This window comes from Cylas formicarius, unplaced genomic scaffold, assembly GCF_029955315.1.
Source record: "Cylas formicarius isolate icCylForm1 unplaced genomic scaffold, icCylForm1.1 PGA_scaffold_5__7_contigs__length_24384050, whole genome shotgun sequence".
Classification (NCBI taxonomy): domain Eukaryota; kingdom Metazoa; phylum Arthropoda; class Insecta; order Coleoptera; family Brentidae; genus Cylas; species Cylas formicarius.
Genome location: NW_026844341.1, coordinates 17643447 through 17661867, shown reverse-complemented (window position 1 = coordinate 17661867; position 18421 = coordinate 17643447). Strand labels below are relative to the sequence as shown.

Sequence of the window (18421 nt, the reverse complement as noted above, 5' to 3'; positions counted from 1 at the left end):
AAAATGCAAAATCGTAAATGTTTATTAAAAAAACCACCCAAATTGATCGATTAGGTTTTTCGCCACTTAAGTGACGGGACTGTATTTAGAGCTCAATAATTACTATTTTTTATTCAAAAATGTTAATTTTAACGAAAGTTAAAATGGAAACGAAATGATATGTAAAAATGTGTTGCTATTAAAGTTTTCATAATTGTTTCGAATTCTTAATAAAGTTAAAATCTTTATATTTAATATATGTATAATCTAAAACAACACACCTTAGCAAAATTGGAGTAAATGTCGAGACATATCAAATGTGCCACCTGCGTAAAAAACACGCTACTCTCATCTCGAAGAAAACCAGTTGTAAATCACTGCCTTACTAGCGAGGCAAATATTGATAAAAAGAAAAAAAACTCGAAACTCTAGACAATATTTTGATGACAATCTGCTGGAGGCACTTTTATTTTCTGCTCCCGCTGCTTTATATGATATGGTGCAGATATAGGTTACGAATTCCGTTAGTTTGACGCGACTTACGCGAATCCGTTGAGAAACCGCAGGAACATAAAGAGCCAGTAGATCTGGGACATGCTCGACAGCAGCCCGCAGACACCGTCCATGAGCAGGGCCCCGATGAGCACGATTTTTCTGCCTTTGGTGTCAGCCAGGCAGCCCCAGAAATACGAGCCGATAACCATCCCTGAAATCAGGATTAAACCAGATCACGTCGTTTTTTAAGGACGTTGCTAATAAAAAACTCTTTAAAAAAGCAACGAAAAATCAACAATCGCGTTGAGACGCGTGTCTGTTTCATCCGAATCCAATCGATAAGTGGCAAAGCAAACCGGACGACAAAGAAAGGTGCAATTAGCACGCGACGATGGCGGCGAAAATATTGTTTGCATAACTCATCGCGGAATTTGATGGTTTGTCTCTCGGTTGGAGCGTCTGTTTTGTCGTGAGTTCTGCTGCCTCTGGGAACGCTAATTTTGAACCACAACTACGCGCCATCAGAAGCTCGTTATTTGAACCGAAAAGTCTAATGCATCTTTTTAATCTTTGTCACGTTCTGCGGGAATTCCGTTCAACACTATTAGGTGTTTTGTTTAAGTCAATGCATATCTTTTCTCAACATATTGCTTCTTTTGTACATGTCTCTATCTCAAGTAAATAAGAAAACCTCCTATCGCATTTAAGTGAAATCCAAAAACAAGTCGAACTTACGAGTAAAGCAATTTTTTGCTAGACTAATCTGACAAGACGGAGGCAATTTCGGCAAATTTCAAAAATTCAAAAAATTGACAAATTAAAAACAACATCAAAAGAAATATGAGCGTCTTTTATGTCTTTTATCTATTTTTGGAAGTCCCTGTCTTAAACATCTTCTTTATTTGATAGCACTTTTTACACGCCCCAGCGCAAATTTTGAACAAACTGATTAAAAAACATAGGAAAAGACGTATTATCCATGTAGATTTCTGAAAACTGACGTTTTGTATTCCGCTTTGCATGACCAGTAAAACGTACAAGTCGTGAATTGTAAATGGCCGATCAAACTAATTTTCTAACCAGAAAAACTTATTCGTTTGACATTAAATTTAACGTTTCATTTAATAACTGAGATCAACATGAATAAATAAATGAATAAAAAAAAACAAAATGCGACTAATTGCAATAATAGCGTTGACAGAATATATACAACTGGTTAGTATTTACAAATCTAAAACTTAAATAAAATGCAATTATTTTTCATAACATCAGAAAATGAACTTTGAACTTGACCCAAACTCCAGTTAAATTTGTTGCGAAGTTTATTTTTTCGAAAAACTCCGTTTGTACAGAAAATCAAGCGCAAATTGCACTTCAGGCATGTTTTTACGCTCATACAGCGATCTTTACACACTTAGCTCATTTTTTCACTTACAATTTAATTAAATCTGAACATATTTTGAAAAACACTGTTAAAAAAGTGGCACATTGAAAATGAAACTGTTAAATTGACGATCTGTCAGTGGACATGTTTATTGTTGAACGTTTCGAGCTCTTATTGGTCGACGGAGAGTTTTCCAAAACACGCCCCCGCGCATCTAGTATTCAAGCCGGGCGAATACTTCATCAGTCTGTGATTCATCACGGAATACGAAAGGGACGGCGCAAAATTGGCAAAATAAAATCAACCAAACATACATCGCAATAATTAGGTAAATTCTATCAATTATCGTATCGTTAGAATATTTAAAAATATATATATATTAAAATGTCTTAAAATAGTTCCATATAGCATAGAGGACTTCGAAAGTTAAAACCGTATCGGAAGTTTTGGCAAAACGAGTTAAGTTAGCGAGTGAATATTGATGAATTTTGAGATTTTTTTTGAGTGACTGTAAATTTCAAACAAGCAACTACACGTGTTTTAAACGATTTGTTTATGGTTTATGATTTGTACTTACCCAACATGGGGGCAGCAGTTAGCCAGCCCTTGTCCGCGGAAGACATTTGAAAGTCGCAGGTGGCTGACGGTAGCACGAACGAGATAATGGTGATGCCGACGGCAGTATTCAAGTAGATCAGGCCGCATACTGCCAGCAGAGCAAAATGGAACCTTCCGAAACCTGCAAAGGTCGCCATTTCATTGTTCGGCCGCTTTTTCCCATATAGCCCCACATGCAGGAGTTTGGAGTTGGAGTTGATACAAAACTCAAGCAGCATACCATAAAAATAGTTCCCATGGGAACACAGATGCCGCGGAGTAACCTCACACATAGACAGCCCCCTATTTATTGTAATAATTATTATTTAATTTTAATTTCTAGTGAGTGATGAAAAGTCAGACCTTGGGACTCACTAAAGAGAAGACTTATCCATGTTTCCATGTGCTGTGTCACTTATTTTTCCATTTACCATTTACTGCATGGTAAAAGTTTTTGGCTATGAATAAAGTAAAAAACAACCAACAGTTTTACGGTAGTGTAAAGTGATAGTTTTCAGTTATCTATAGAGTAAAAAAAAAAACTCTCCAATAAGCAACATTGCTTTATTTAAAACTAATTTCAAAACAAGATTGCCAGAAAAGAAAAATAACATACTACAAAAAGCTGGCATAGACATAGACCTAAACTGGAGGATAATTGTGGTCTTAGGATAGTCTGAGGGGATTGCAACGCGAATGTACGTTGTCAGCTATCAATAAATATTACAAAAAGCAATATTGTGTTGTTTTAACGTCGTTTTAAACAATATTACAAAAGAAAAAGTTTATCTTTAAGATACTCCAAAAAATGTGGTAATTTATGACGTAAACTAAATGGTAATTATGGTTTTATGGTAGTCTAGGAATATAGTAAAAAACAAACATCACAAAGCAAAATTGTGTTAATGAAAAGTCATTTTAGGTAATTTTGTAAAATGGAAAAAGGTTACCTAAAAGATCCTCCAAAAACTGGTAATTGTAGTCATAGAGGATAATTATGGTTTTTGGGTAGTCGAAATTAGGCGAATTGTACGTCTTCTGCTATCAGCAAAGATTTCAAGAAGTAATATAGGTATTATTACCTCCAAAAAGGCCTAAAGTAAAGGATGGTTATGGTTTCCCGGTAGGAAAATGTACAAACATCAATAAAAGCAAAATTGTGTTATTTAAAAGTCATTTCAAGCAGTTTTATGAAGTGAAAAAAAGGTTACCTATAACATGCTCCAAAAAACTGGTAATCTAGAGCGTCATAGAGTATAATTATGACTTTTGGGTAATCTTAGTAAGGCGAATTGTACGTCTTCCGCAATCAACAAAGATTTCAAGAAGTGATATTAGTATTATTTTAATATCATTTTAAACAATATTACAAAATAAAAAAGGTTACCTTTAAGATACTCCAAAAAAGGTGGTAATTTAGGGCGTAAACTAAAGGATAATTATGGTTTTATGGTAGTCAAGGAAAATAGTAAGAAATGAACATTGAAAAGCAAAATTCTGTTAATTAAAAGTCATTTTAAGCAATTTTACAACATGAAAAAAGGTTACCTAAAAGATGCTCCAAAAACTGGTAATTGTAGTCATAGAGGAAAATTATGGTTTTTCGGTAGTCGAAATTAGGCGAATTGTACGTCTTCTGCTATCAGCAAAGATTTCAAGAAGTAATATAGGTATTATTTTAATGTAATTTTAAACAATATTATAAAACAAAAAGCTTACCTCCAAAAAGGCCTAAAGTAAAGGATGATTATGGTTTCCCGGTAGGAAAATGTACAAACATCAATATAAGAAAAATTGTGTTATTTAAAAGTCATTTTTAGCAGTTTTATGAAGTGAAAAAAAGGTTACCTATAACATGCTCCAAAAAACTGGTAATCTAGAGCGCCATAGAGTATAATTATGACTTTTGGGTAATCTTAGTAAGGCGAATTGTACGTCTTCCGCAATCAACAAAGATTTCAAGAAGTGATATTAGTATTATTTTAATGTCATTTTAAACAATATTACAAAATAAAAAAGGTTACCTTTAAGATACTCCAAAAAAGGTGGTTATTTATGGCGTAAACTAAATGGTAATTATGGTTTTATGGTAGTCTAGGAATATAGTAAAAAACAAACATCAAAAAGCAAAATTGTGTTAATGAAAAGTCATTTTAAGCAATTTTGTAAAATGGAAAAAGGTTACCTAAAAGATGCTCCAAAAACTGGTAATTGTAGTCATAGAGGATAATTATGGTTTTTGGGTTGTCGAAATTAGGCGAATTGTACGTCTTCTGCTATCAGCAAAGATTTCAAGAAGTAATATACGTATTATTTTAATGTTATTTTAAACAATATTATAAAACAAAAAGGTTACCTCCAAAAAGGCCTAAAGTAAAGGATGATTATGGTTTCCCGGTAGGAAAATGTACAAACATCAATAAAAGAAAAACTGTGTTATTTAAAAGTCATTTCAAGCAGTTTTATGAAGTGAAAAAAAGGTTACCTATAACATGCTCCAAAAAACTGGTTATCTAGAGTGTCATAGAGTATAATTATGACTTTTGGGTAATCTTAGTAAGGCGAATTGTACGTCTTCCGCAATCAACAAAATTTCAAGAAGTGATATTAGTATTATTTTAATGTCATTTTAAACAATATTACAAAATAAAAAAGGTTACCTTTAAGATACTCCAAAAAAGGTGGTAATTTGGGGCGTAAACTAAAGGATAATTATGGTTTTATGGTAGTCAAGGAAAATAGTAAGAAATGAACATTGAAAAGCAAAATTCTGTTAATTAAAAGTCATTTTAAGCAATTTTACAAAATGAAAAAGGCGAATTGTACGTCTTCTGCCATCAGCAAAGATTTCAAGAAGTAATATAGGTATTATTTTAATGTCATTTTAAACAATATTATAAAACAAAAAGGTTACCTCCAAAAAGGCCTAAAGTAAAGGATGATTATGGTTTCCCGGTAGGAAAATGTACAAACATCAATAAAAGAAAAATTGTGTTATTTAAAAGTCATTTCAAGCAGTTTTATGAAGTGAAAAAAAGGTTACCTATAACATGCTATAAAAAACTGGTAATCTAGAGCGTCATAGAGTATAATTATGACTTTTGGGTAATCTTAGTAAGGCGAATTGTACGTCTTCCGCAATCAACAAAGATTTCAAGAAGTGATATTAGTATTATTTTAATGTCATTTTAAACAATATTACAAAATAAAAAAGGTTACCTTTAAGATACTCCAAAAAAGGTGGTAATTTAGGGCGTAAACTAAAGGATAATTATGGTTTTATGGTAGTCAAGGAAAATAGTAAGAAATGACCATTAAAAAGCAAAATTGTGTTAATTAAAAGTCATTTTAAGCAATTTTACAAAATGAAAAAAGGTTACCTATAAGATGCTCCAAAAAACTGGTATTCTAGAGCGTCATAGAGGATGACCATGGTATTTTGGTAGTCTAAGTAAGGCGAACCTAATGGTAGTTGTAATTATGGTTTTATGGTAGTCTAAGGAATTTGCAAAGAAAATGCATGCAAAATAAAAACATGATAATTACGATTTTGCGGCAATTCAATCTTTTTAAGCGCTGAAATGTTTTGTTCCAAACGGTTTAAAGCTTTTAAAACTAGCCTATTAATTTATCAAGACTTTTGGTCCGTTTTCGAATGCGACCGGGCGATTTTTTTAACATATTTTTCAGCCAAGGTTCCGTTTATCATTCAGGTTCGGTACCGCAGCCGGTGGAAGGCCGCGTTTATTATTTATTTATCACCGACTTCGGGCTTTTTGGGTCAAGAGCGGGTCGGCGCGACTCGCCGAAAAAAAGACTCACCCGTACTTTCCAGTGCCCTCTCGAAGTCTTCGCCCTGTCCTTCGATGAAGTCGAGCCCTGAAACGGAAAAAACAAACGTGGAAACGTCACTGACCCGCGGCGATCTCATCTCGCACACTAGCGACGGCCATCTCGCGCGATGTTTGCGCAAAAAATTTAAAATATTTCGTTAAAGGAATCAAAAAACTAAAAACAAAAACACTGACCCATGGTTAGTATCCGTCCGCACCAACAGCACAATTAAATACGATATTCCCGATCGCAATCACCATCTACGCGATTGAACATCGACACACAAATAACTCTTTTCGCTGGTCGACGCGGAATTTTGATATAGACGAGTCACCTTCGGCGAGGTTTCTCGACTCCTCAAGGCGTCCCCGTGCCTGAAACGCTTCCAACCAACTGGTGCCCTACTGGCATAACAAAATTTATACACGGTGATCCGCAATGAATGCAAAAGAAATTCTTCGTAGCTCGAGTTGTTCAAATATCGACGTGAAGATTTGAATTCGGTGGTTTTTCGAGATGGTAAATGCTTTCTATTTTTACGTATATAATACTAATAATAATAATAATAATAATAATAATAATAATAATGATGATAATAATAGTAATAATAATAATAATAATAATAATAATAATAATAATAATAATAATAATAATGATGATAATAATATTAATAATAATAATAATAATAATAATAATAATAATAATAATAATAATCACCATGGTGTGGTATATTGGAAGAGCTTCGAAATCGTAACATAGCCCCTTATCTGTATAACATCATAGCAAGCTACTTCGAAGATAGGCGTTTAAGCATAGGCAGCGCAAATGGACGTCACATGCGGGGTCCCGCAGGGATCAGTAATAGGTCCAACCCTATGGAATGTGTATTACAACGGTGTATTCCGAATTCCTGTTCCAAATGGTATTACCCTTGTCGGATATGCTGACGATCTGGCTATCCTAGCAGAAGTAAAAGAAGCCGAGAAGATGGAAACAGTAGCCAACCATGCCCTTTACAATGTCACGGAATGGATGAAATCTAAAAACCTGAAATTAGCCCCCCAAAAAACGGAGGCAGTCCTACTTGTTGCTGGAAGGAAAGTTAAAAACATTTCAGTCACAGTGGAAAACACAACAGTTCAGAGTCAGGAAGTAGTCAGATATTTAGGTATAAAACTAGATAGAAACATGTCCATGGGGGCCCACATCAGAGCCGTAACAGAAAAGGCCAACAAGGCCTTGAACAACATCAGTCGCCTTCTATCAAAAGTGAATGGGCCTCGTGAAAGCACCAGGAGGATATTATGCTCAGTAGTGACTTCAATACTACTATATGGCGCCTCAATATGGGAGCAAGTAGTTGAGAAGAAAGTCTATAAAAGGATTCTGAGTAGTGTTCAAAGGAGGGTAGCCATAAGAGTCTCCGAAGCATACAGAACAACTTCCAATAAGGCACTTATGGTGATAGCTAGGATCCCACCTATTAATCTCCTAGTTAAGTGCAGAGCCCGTATAGAGAAAGATGGACCAGACGCTAAAACGGAAGCACAAAACGCGGTGATGTTGTGCTGGCAAGAGGAATGGGACATAGATGATGGTACAGCGGAATGGAGTAAAAAGCTAATTCCAAATATAAGACCCTGGTTTGAGAGACGACACGGTGAAGTAGATTTCTTTCTTACACAAATACTTACCGGGCACGGGTGCTTTGAAGCCTACTTCAAACGTTTCAATCTGGCCGAAACCGAGGAGTGCCTTTATTGCATAAACGTGGATACGGTTGAACACACTCTATTTTTCTGCCCAAGATGGAACATGCAGCGGAATATAGCAGAGCAAATACTCGGTCACATAAGCCCAGACAACCTAGTAGAAAAAATGTTAGAGTTACCGACAAATTGGGACCACGTCTGCAAAATGGCAAAGCAAATACTTTCTGCCAAGAGGATAGAACGGCCAAATCTTATACAAGCTCGCTGAACCTTAGTCAATAGGAGACCGAAAGATCATGGGGAAGATCATAGGGCGAGAGAGAATATCACGCGCGTCCGGACGACACTCCATCTGAAGTAATGCTGACGCAGTTCCAGATGGAGGGCACACTGTTTTGTCGTCAAGAGAGGAAGTGTGAGTACGCTCACACTGGGTTTACACGGTCGGCTGATGCCAACCCGTCGTCGCCAAGGAGACACACCATCCATCCCCAGGGTGTCTTGAGACGCCCAGAACGGGCTGAGGAAGATTCGCCTTATAACCTCTCATACAAAAAAATAATAATAATAATAATAATAATAATAATAATAATAATAATAATAATAATAATAATAATGATAATAATAATAATAATAATAATAACAATAACAATATTAAAGACCTTTATTCAAAAAAGAAGGGCGAGATTCAGTACAACCAAGTTAAATAAATAACTGGAACACGAAAAACAAAATATAATACAGTGAAAACTCCCAATAACGTAAAACTGTATTACGAACAAAATTTGTTGTACTATTAGGTCTCCATACAAAGCTATGTATTAATCCACTCTGTATAAAGGATTTCACACTCTAAGTGTTTTTCTCGTAATAAGCGATTATGTTAATGCCTTTATCGGTATGTATACGAGTACACCATTGTTTCAATCAGTTCCAATTTGACTTAGTGAATATGGCAAGCATGGCGCGTAAGCGGGAGATAGAACGGGGAGAAATGAAAAGTGATGTGGGACGTCGATATGGGCTTACACCGTCGACTGTATCCACGATTTGGGAGTGCAAAGAAAAAATCATTCAGGCTGAAGAGGCAGGCATTTCTAGTAAAAAAGTAAGAAATCCAAAACTTGAAGATTTGGATCGGGCAATGTTGCAGTGGTTCCAACAGCAACGTCTTAAAAATGTACTACTCTCTGGGCCCATCATCGTAAAACTAAAACCAGAAAAGTTTGCTGAACAGCTTGGCATTATCGATTTCAAGGCTTCGAAAGGATGGTTGGAGAAGTTCAAACAGGGACATGGTATAAATTAGTGACAGATAAGTGGCGAAGCCCGTGATATCGACAGACACGTCACAAACGATCGGCTGGAAAATTCGTGGCCAAAACTAGCAGAAAAGTACCCTGCTGACGACATTTTATATGCTGACGAAACTGGTTTTTTTCTTCTTAAATTTCGAAGCGAAAAGTGTGTGGGTGGAAAACTTTATAAAGAACATATAATGGTGTTAGTAGCTGCCAATATGAGTGGGAGAGAAAAAACAAAGCTAGTCGTTGTTGAAAATTCAGCTAACCCACGATGTTTTAAGAACATCAAGGATTTGCCGGTCACTTACAAGGCAAGCAAGTCTGGATAGATGACATCGCAGATTTTTGAAGAGGGGATACGAGACAGAATGCGAACAAGACTTGGAAGATGATCAGTCACTAAGCGAGTGGATAAAGCAGTTTCAAGTAATAATTACGTTTACAAGTGAGGAGTTGCAAAGATTTTATGGTGATAGATCAGGATTTGCCTACAACAGCAGACTTGACAGAGGACGCCATATTACAACACGCAAGGAAGGGTGAGGAAGAGCACCAAGAGGAAGAAGAAGATGAAGAAGTTGATCTGGGACCACCACTAACCATTCAACAAGCTCTATATTCAGTTAAGCTGCTAGAGAATTTTTTATGTAGCATGGGGAAATGCCCCTCTCGAAGAAATGGTGAAAATACAAGCCAAAGTTCGAGATGCATATTGAAATATTAAAAAAAAATCAAAAGAAAATGACCTATTAATTGAAACATTAAATGTAGTTCTCAAATATCTCTATAAAATGTTCCTAAGTAGATATTAAAATATGCGTATTGTTATTTTTCAAGTGCCCTTCAATTTCGCTATATAGAGTTTCGACTGTAATTGCATACAGTGTTTTAAGAAATACATAAATCTCTTAACATAAGTTGCAAATGTATGAACTAGAGTTTTTTGCTTCATTTGTAAATTTAAGATCTCCATTTTACAATCGACTTTTAACATGATCAATCAAAAAATGGTACCTCTCAGCTTTAGCTTAAAAATGTGGTGTTTATTCTACGTCTTACCCTGTTAAGTTCCAAAGTGCAACAGCTGGCTGTAGTCAGCATCAGAGTGCATTTGAGAAAATTTGATATTCTAAAAAAGAGATACAACAAATGCAAACTTGTCATTTGCGTTCCATGTTTACTAGTTATAATGTTATGGTCATACTAAAGAGTAAATGAATGTATGGCTAACAAAATTTTGTTTTTTTTTTATATTTCCCTTCGCCAGCATAGCAATTAAATGTTCTTTTGGTAAAAAAAAGGCTTAAAATATGTTTTGAAATTGTATTGAGTTTTTGAAACATTAATTCGAAGCCCATATTCACACGAACCTAAAATTGGTAAAATTACTTCAACCGTAATTAACTAATAACTAGTTTCCGAAATTAATCATTTACTTTATCATCACCCACTTAAAATTTAATTATATTTTTGGCTCAAAGTGAAAGGTCGCCGCCAATGGGACGAATTAAATTTCGGAAAAACAAGCGTCATTTTCCCTAAATCGATTTCCGTGCAGGCGCCCATTAAGAGGCTCGCGAAACCGATTAAAAACCGTTCAGGGCTCCCGAAAAAAATTAACAACCGCCCGAGGTCGCGCCCCCCCTTGTTTTTTCGATTGATACGAACACGATTTCGCGACCGCTCTGTAATTAATCGAGGACGCCCAAGCTGTTAATGGCAAATATCGAAAATTAGTCACTATATATAAATAAATCAAATCAAATTAGAAAAACTTATTGAAATTTGAACGAGTCCGTTTCCAGCTTACTTGGTTTTACCAAGCTTTACCAAGAAATAGGCCTTACTATAAAACTTACTTTATAAATGTCATAAAAATATGCAAAATGACCTCAAAGTAAGAACGCTCCTTTCGAACCCTACCAAATAACTTCAGAAGCCGCTATACTCTTACAAACATCAAACTCCTTAACCATTTAAAATATCGCAAACGTTTTAAAACCGTCGCTTCGAACAAGCGCGCCTCTAGCGGTAAGTTTAAAAACCTCCTTGGCTGCGAGATCTCGTGTCGCCTATGGAACGCCATTTTAACATCAAAACTCAATTCAGCGCCACGTGAACCATAGCACACCACGTGCAGACGGCGTGGAATGAACAGAAACCTTACCGGCCTCGATCGGGGTATCTGCGTTTACCTTCCATAGCTCTTACTCGGTGGACGTCGTCGCCGTGGCCATAGCCGACTATCTGGGGTTGCCTGAAGTGAAGTGACGACGGCTAAAATTGCCTACGATCGATGGCAGCGCTCTTAATTATTTCTTGAGCGGTGACTGAATTTTTTAAGACAGCCCCGCCGAGCGTTCCTCCGGATATATTTTTTGTTCTATTAAGAAGGCGGCCTATTTTTAGCATCCAATTTAGCTAATGTACCCCCGTAGGCGATCGATACGCGTCCCACGTTCAGGATCGTTTGCGCGCCCGCGCTCTAGCGGCACCAAATCCGGACGTCGCGGTGGCCAAAGATCGATCGAGGTCCACTGTTGCCTTCCATAGAAAATGTCGCTTCTTGAAACAGTACATTAACGTTTTTATGGACCAGGGCTCAATGAATTGAGGTCCTAGTATGAACGGCCTAAGACGTAGGGAGTCCTTCAATTCACTTTCGACAGCTCGTATCCAACCGAGATTGATAGAATTATGATCCGCCAGTCTTGTTAATGTTTTTCGAAAGTCAAGAATCCGCATTCACAGAGGAAACAGCTTGGATTGCGGGTACATTCGGGTACACTCTGTTGATCGCCCAAATTTCCGCTTGGAGTATATGAAGCTGGACCTCTAGAGAATTGCCATATATATAACACGACCAAAAATATAGTGCATATATTGCATTGACGTTTTAAGTATTTTACAGTAACTTAATCGCTTATTTTCGCAGGACCATGGTAAAACCCCATTAAGTAGGTACTGCCTGACATGAACAGAAACGAATATTGGTAGAAACTTGAAGTTTTTATTTGAAACTTAAATGGACCGTATTAAATTTGATGTTGCTTGGTATTTTCGAATAAGTAGAAACATTCCAGTTCCACACAATTAGTGAACGTCAAGTGCCAATGGAATCTGAAAGAATTTGGCAATGGTGGATTATTTAAATGCAATTGAAAAATTTCGAGAGCAAACAGTAACAAGTGTGTACTAGACGTGCCGCCTTCACATGGAAAACGCTTAATAATCCTTCATGCTGGGTACAAAAATGGTTGAGTAAAAGATGCCTTGAAACTGTTCAGTGCAGTTTCAAGCAAGCTTGTAAAAAGTATAACGTAATAAATTGTTTTAATAACTGATCAGCGAAAAAGATTGAAAACATACTTATATCTCGCTTGTTAATATAGCTAGATAAATTTCTAGGACGGTCCTGGGATAGTTACGGGTTAAGCGTGTTCTATAAAGTTCTGCTGTTTTGGAGTAATGAACGGTAAGCAAAGTTAATCACGGTTGTAAAAGCACTATATTTCTGGTCGAAGTATACCTGGCTACTATGTCTGAGTCTTTTCCGTACCAATCGCTGTGCTGGACCGTGAGGCACAAGAGTATTTTCTCCCGTACAGAACCAGTCCTCCTTTGTAGCGATCACGGTGTTTGAAAGCATAGGGTAATGGAACCAATGTGATTTTCCGCAACTTCTGCGTTAATCAGAGACAAAACAAAAATTATACGTTGAGCACATATTTAAGTAAAAATAAAAGATAACAATATTTATTTTGTACATGCCATCGTAAGCTCTTTATTTTATATCTGTTGATGTCTGTATTTCGACCACTTGAGTTCACATTTGCACCATTTTTGCATTTCAGATGCCCAAGTAATATTTACAAGATGAAATTGAAAATGAATTGCTGAGTAGTGACGATGAATTTTATATTGAAGCGCCTGAAAATGACAAGTGATAATTTTAGTGACTCTAGTAGTTACTAAAAGACAGAGAACCATTACCATCAAGTTCAAGCAGTAGTGAAGAAAACGAGAACATAACACAACCTGGTAATTCTGATCCATGGCACGATCAGGTACCAGACTGCAATTAATTTCCTTCTGGGGAAAAATGGTAGGACCTCAAATTCCATAGATTTTTTCAAGCTATTTTTTACTGATGAACTAATAATAAAAATAGTGGAACACACAAATAACTACGCTAGACAAAAAAATAGCCCAGAAGAGGTCAAAACATGGGTAGATACTATAGTAGAAGAGTGTACCGCATTTATTGGGGTTGGCCAAATATGGGTACGATAATCTTATCTAATTTCCAAGAGAATTGGTTACAACATTCTAACGCCAAAATACGTTTTTTTAGTAGCATATTTAGATAAGAACGATTTTTACAAATTTTAGTCACTATTCAGATTATTTGGACAAGCAATTCAAAGAACATTTTGTTCCATCAAGAGAGGTATCGATAGACGAATCTGTTGTTGGATTTAAGGGTAAAATTAGTCTTTTAACTTACAATCCTAAGAAGCCTACGAAATGGTGGATATGAATTTATGTAATGGAGGATGTTAACACCGGATATGTTTATTATTTTTGCAGAGGAGATACGGAAATGGGATGCAGAATTAAAGGGAAAAAACATTTTAATGGAAATGATCGAGTCCGAAGGCAAATTTTCCATTAATATGCTAGAGGTGACAGCAGAAACAATTCAACAGAATGCGAACAGGACTTGGAAGATAATCAGCCACTAAGCGAGTGAATAAAGCAGTTTCAAACGACAATTACGTTTACAAGTGAAAAGTTGCAAGAGTTTATGGTGATAGATGAGGATTTGCCTAGAAGAAAGGGTGAGGAAGAGCAGCATTAAGGAAGAAGATGAAGAAGTTGATCTGGGACCACCACCAAACATTCAACAAGCCCTATATTCAGTTAAGCTGCTCGAGAATTTTTTTATGTATCATCGGGAAAATGTTCCTCTGGAAGAAATGGTGAAAATACAAGCCAAAGTACGAGATGCGTATTGGCATACTAAAAAAATTAAAAAAAAAAGATCGATTATTTGAAATATTAAATGTAGTTCTTAAATATTTATATAAAATGTTCCTAAGTAGATGTTAAAATATGTATATAAAATAATTAAAAATCTAAAATAAAATAACAAATATTACACATATGTGTATTGTTATTTTTCAAGTGCCTAAAACTATGACGAAAAAAAAGCAGTCCCTTCAATTTCGCAATATAGAGTTTCGACTGTACATACGAGTGCAAAGGGTTTAAACTAAAGTACAAATGCGCCGCAGGTCCGTGGAAACCTAACGGGTGAATAATTTTTCTCGACCAAGTTTATCGGGTCATTGCCGAACATCTGAAAATGGTCGTTTATTTTTATTGGGCAATTAGCTATGACCCGATGAAAATGTTATTGCAATATGAGGTTTCATGCACACGCCGATTTATTTTAGTATTCATCCGATCGCGTCAGTGTACATTACCAAATTAGTAATGACAAATTGACCAACATCAATATTAGTTCCAAAACGGACCAGGCAAATCATTGACGATTCGCCCCGCTCGTGTACAGGGTTTTGGAAAATTCCTCACTGCACTAACCAAAACTAAGCAAAAATTCTGCATTTTTTTGTTTGATAGATTCTTTGTATCATTGTAAATGAAGGATAAAAATAAATTCAACTGCCATATCATATCTCGAAGATAATTTGTAATTTGACGCTTGTATTTTAACTGGCAAGCCACCTTAAAAAGTGCTTACTCAGGATCTTCGTATCTTGAAATTATTAAGATGAGATTTTGTAATTTGACACTTGCATTTCAACTGGCAAAACACTTTAAAAATATTTTTCTATTCCCGTCTGTAAAATACCTAATTACCCATCGATCTAGCGTGCGGGAAGCGTCACTTTACCACGTCAGTTTAATTTCCCACGAATCCGAGCTGCTTCGGACATTTCCGAGATTTTACCGCACGGCTTTGAGAGCAATCGGATGTTTTCGGAGATATTTTCCACCCTTTGAATTTTGACGTTTGTCAATTCTCATTCATGTCGGTGAATGTATTCGTGTTATTGCACTCGTGAGTCAAATGATATTTACCACACTTGTTGCATAATTTACTATTACTAAGTACCTTCGTATCTTGAAGATGAGATTTTTAAAGTTCTCCAAAACATCTCTCTATTTTTCAATATAAATCTGCGTGCATAGAAATCGGCACACTGTAGATTTTTGACTTTAGTATATATATATATATATATATTAGAAACTATTCATCTGACCTAAACAATAAACATGATATTTGTAAGACAATTTAATATGCTTTAGTATGAGTTTTAATTTGTCAAAAGTGCTGATCTTTTATGCAACTGGAATTTTAACATTATCAATTTTTAACTATTTATATAGCGTTTAATTGTTAATTTGATGCATGCTACACTGCAAACAGCAGCTGAAGTAATCGCATAACCGAAAGTGGTCTTCGACAGCGAGCTGTCGCTCGAAAACTGGATATGCCAACGGTATGAGGAGACTGGATCCTATGCTAGGCACCCTGCAACAGGCAGAATGCAAATTACAACGCAACATTACAACGCCTCGTGATGCTGTGTTTATTGTAATTGTAATAATAAGAAATCGTCACCATAATGCAGTTCAAGTGCAACAACAGTTCCATGAAGTTCGAAGAGTGGCTATTAGTCAGTGGACAGTGAGAAGACTGAAGGAAATTGACCTGGTCCAAAACTTACTCCAGCCCATCGACAAGCACGCCTACGCTTTGCACGGGATCATCTGAATTGGACATTGGGCCAATGAGAGCGATTTGCAAAATGATACAATGAAGAGCGGAGCCCTTATGGAGGTGGTTCCTGCATGATATGGGGTGCAAATCTGTTTTCATCCGTGGTACCATATGTCGACTACGTTGGGGAAGAATTTATTTTTATGAATGACAATGCTAGGCCGCACATCGCAAGATCGGGCAAGATAACATTACAGAAGTACGGTTTTCGAGTTACGGAGTGGCCAGCATGCAGTCCCGACCTCAGTCCGATCGAACATTGATGGTATGAGCTAAAACGGAGAATTCGAGCTAGACTTCCTACCCCAACCTCTATCCCAGAGATTATTGTTGCAGTGCAATGGCTTAACATTCCACAAGAAACAAAAGAGATCTATTCCTAATCGAATAAGACATATTATTAGTGTAAGAGGGGGTCATACCCACTATTAAAAAATAAGTGTTGAGCTAATTGTCAATGCCAAACCTAAAAAGTAGAAATAAATTTTAATCAGTTTAAACTCGTATAAAATTGTCTCTCAAGCGTCATTTTTTGTTTAGATCTGATCAGCAGTTTCTAAAAAAAAAATCAGCCGATTTCTATACATGCATGTTTATATTCTAGAAAAACTATATAATGAAAATTTTCGAAAGTATACGCGCTTGGAAACGAAACTTATATCTCGGCAACAGGATATGATCAGGGTCATTTTTTTTTTAATTATTTTTGCCTGTCTGTTCTTCGTTCTCTGTCGATGCTTCGTAAAAACCCGAATAACTTCAGAACCGTTAAAGCCAGGATGCTGAAATTTTTATCCTTTTAAACTGACCACTAACCTATTGAAACTGGGGATGGGGCTGGGAGGTAAGTCCGGAAGAATTTTTAAAAAATTAAAAACCGCATTTGCAAAAAATTATTGAATCAAACGACGCGCAAGGTCCGGACCAAAAAACTTTATTCGTGATGATTTTTTCAAAAATGTAAAGTAATTTGCAAAAAACTGACAAATGGGCCTCCTTTATAATGGCAATTCACTATAACTAGGAGGCTTTCATTTTGTTGTCAGTTTCTTTCACATGACTATGGATATTGTATTCAAAGTTTCCACACATTGTACAGGGTGTTCGGGATATTCTATGCTATATTCAAAAACGTCATAGGTGACTCAAATATGTAACTATCGTTTTCAAATTTGACAAGGAAGAAAAAGCCCGTAGTCAAATTTAAACAGTAGACATTGAGCGCAATCAGATATCACGAAATATTTGTTAAAAAAATTAAAATTTTATTTTGATTATTTTGGCTTACAGAGAAATTTGATTTTCTCAGAAACCTTTCGACGGATCAGCAAAATTTTAGAACCAAGAAATGCGGGAGATCCTTGCCTATTACTTTCATTTTAGGCGTTTTTTCGATTATATGCATGTTTTTTTAAATTATGGGCGAAAATCAAAAAAATAAAAGAGAGTGAAAATTGTACTAAATTTTTAACCGTAAATCAAAATTCATAAAAAATATGACTAATCGGTCCAAACACTTTTATATGCCATATCAAGAGCTACAAGTTTTGTATTTACGGTTTCCGTTTATCCAATACGCTGTTGAAGATATTTGAAAAAATCCAAATGAAAATGACGGTAATAGTAAATGACGCGATGACGTCATTTACTATTACCACGTACTGCATGGGTTCAGAAAGCAAGTATTCGGTTGAAAACCACTTACTCTATTGGAAAAAATCATATACCAGGAAACGTGGGAGATCCAGGGCTATAACCTCTATTTCGAAAATTGTTTGAATTATATACGGGGTATGTCGTTTATGGGAAAAAAAATCTAAAACATCCTTAAACTTTCCGTTTTTATACATAGTGTATGAATAAAATTACATCGATTTTGCGAAAGTTCCATAGTGGTCCGTAGGCGCACGATAGAAAAACAATGCGTCCCTTTACCACAAGAAACCGCGAAGCTCCTTCTTTTTAAAATAAAAAGCTGCTTCGCGCTATGTTCCACGAACTTGCCCCGTCCAGCGACGATTTTTCGAAACCAATCATGTTTATTCTGAAAAATGTGCAAAATCGCAGTTATTGTAAAAAATTTTCGATTCGTTTCTTTCCTTCTACTTAACATTATAATTTTTTTTTTCTCTAAAACCAATTTTCAGGCAATTCTCTTTATTTGTGGTTAACTTAATTTACATTTAAATAGAGACTTGCGATGAAGGACTGATCGGTCTATCTAGAAAGTGCTATGATACAAATCACTCGGTTTCGGAATAATAACATTTTAATTTTTCAATAAACCATTCCATTTTTCTAGAAT

The 18421-nt window shown here is 35.9% G+C and overlaps 1 protein-coding gene across 5 annotated transcripts in view; it reads right to left on the bottom strand.

Annotated features, from left to right (window-relative positions):
- The window catches only part of LOC132702168 (synaptic vesicle glycoprotein 2B-like), a 33731-nt gene that overhangs the window by 2190 nt on the left and 13120 nt on the right, over positions 1 to 18421 (bottom strand). For 2 of the 5 annotated variants that reach the window (XM_060670640.1, XM_060670643.1), the window contains exons 2-4: positions 6278 to 6334; positions 2436 to 2597; positions 523 to 685 (exon numbers count right to left, since the gene is read on the bottom strand). In XM_060670640.1, the coding sequence (XP_060526623.1) occupies positions 523 to 685; positions 2436 to 2597; positions 6278 to 6334 (382 nt within the window). Of the gene's footprint in view, positions 1 to 522; positions 686 to 2435; positions 2598 to 6277; positions 6335 to 6483; positions 6876 to 10364; positions 10435 to 11164; positions 11480 to 11500; positions 11813 to 18421 lie in introns of those variants that run through there. The other 3 variants (XM_060670644.1, XM_060670641.1, XM_060670642.1) reach the window with 3 other exon arrangements.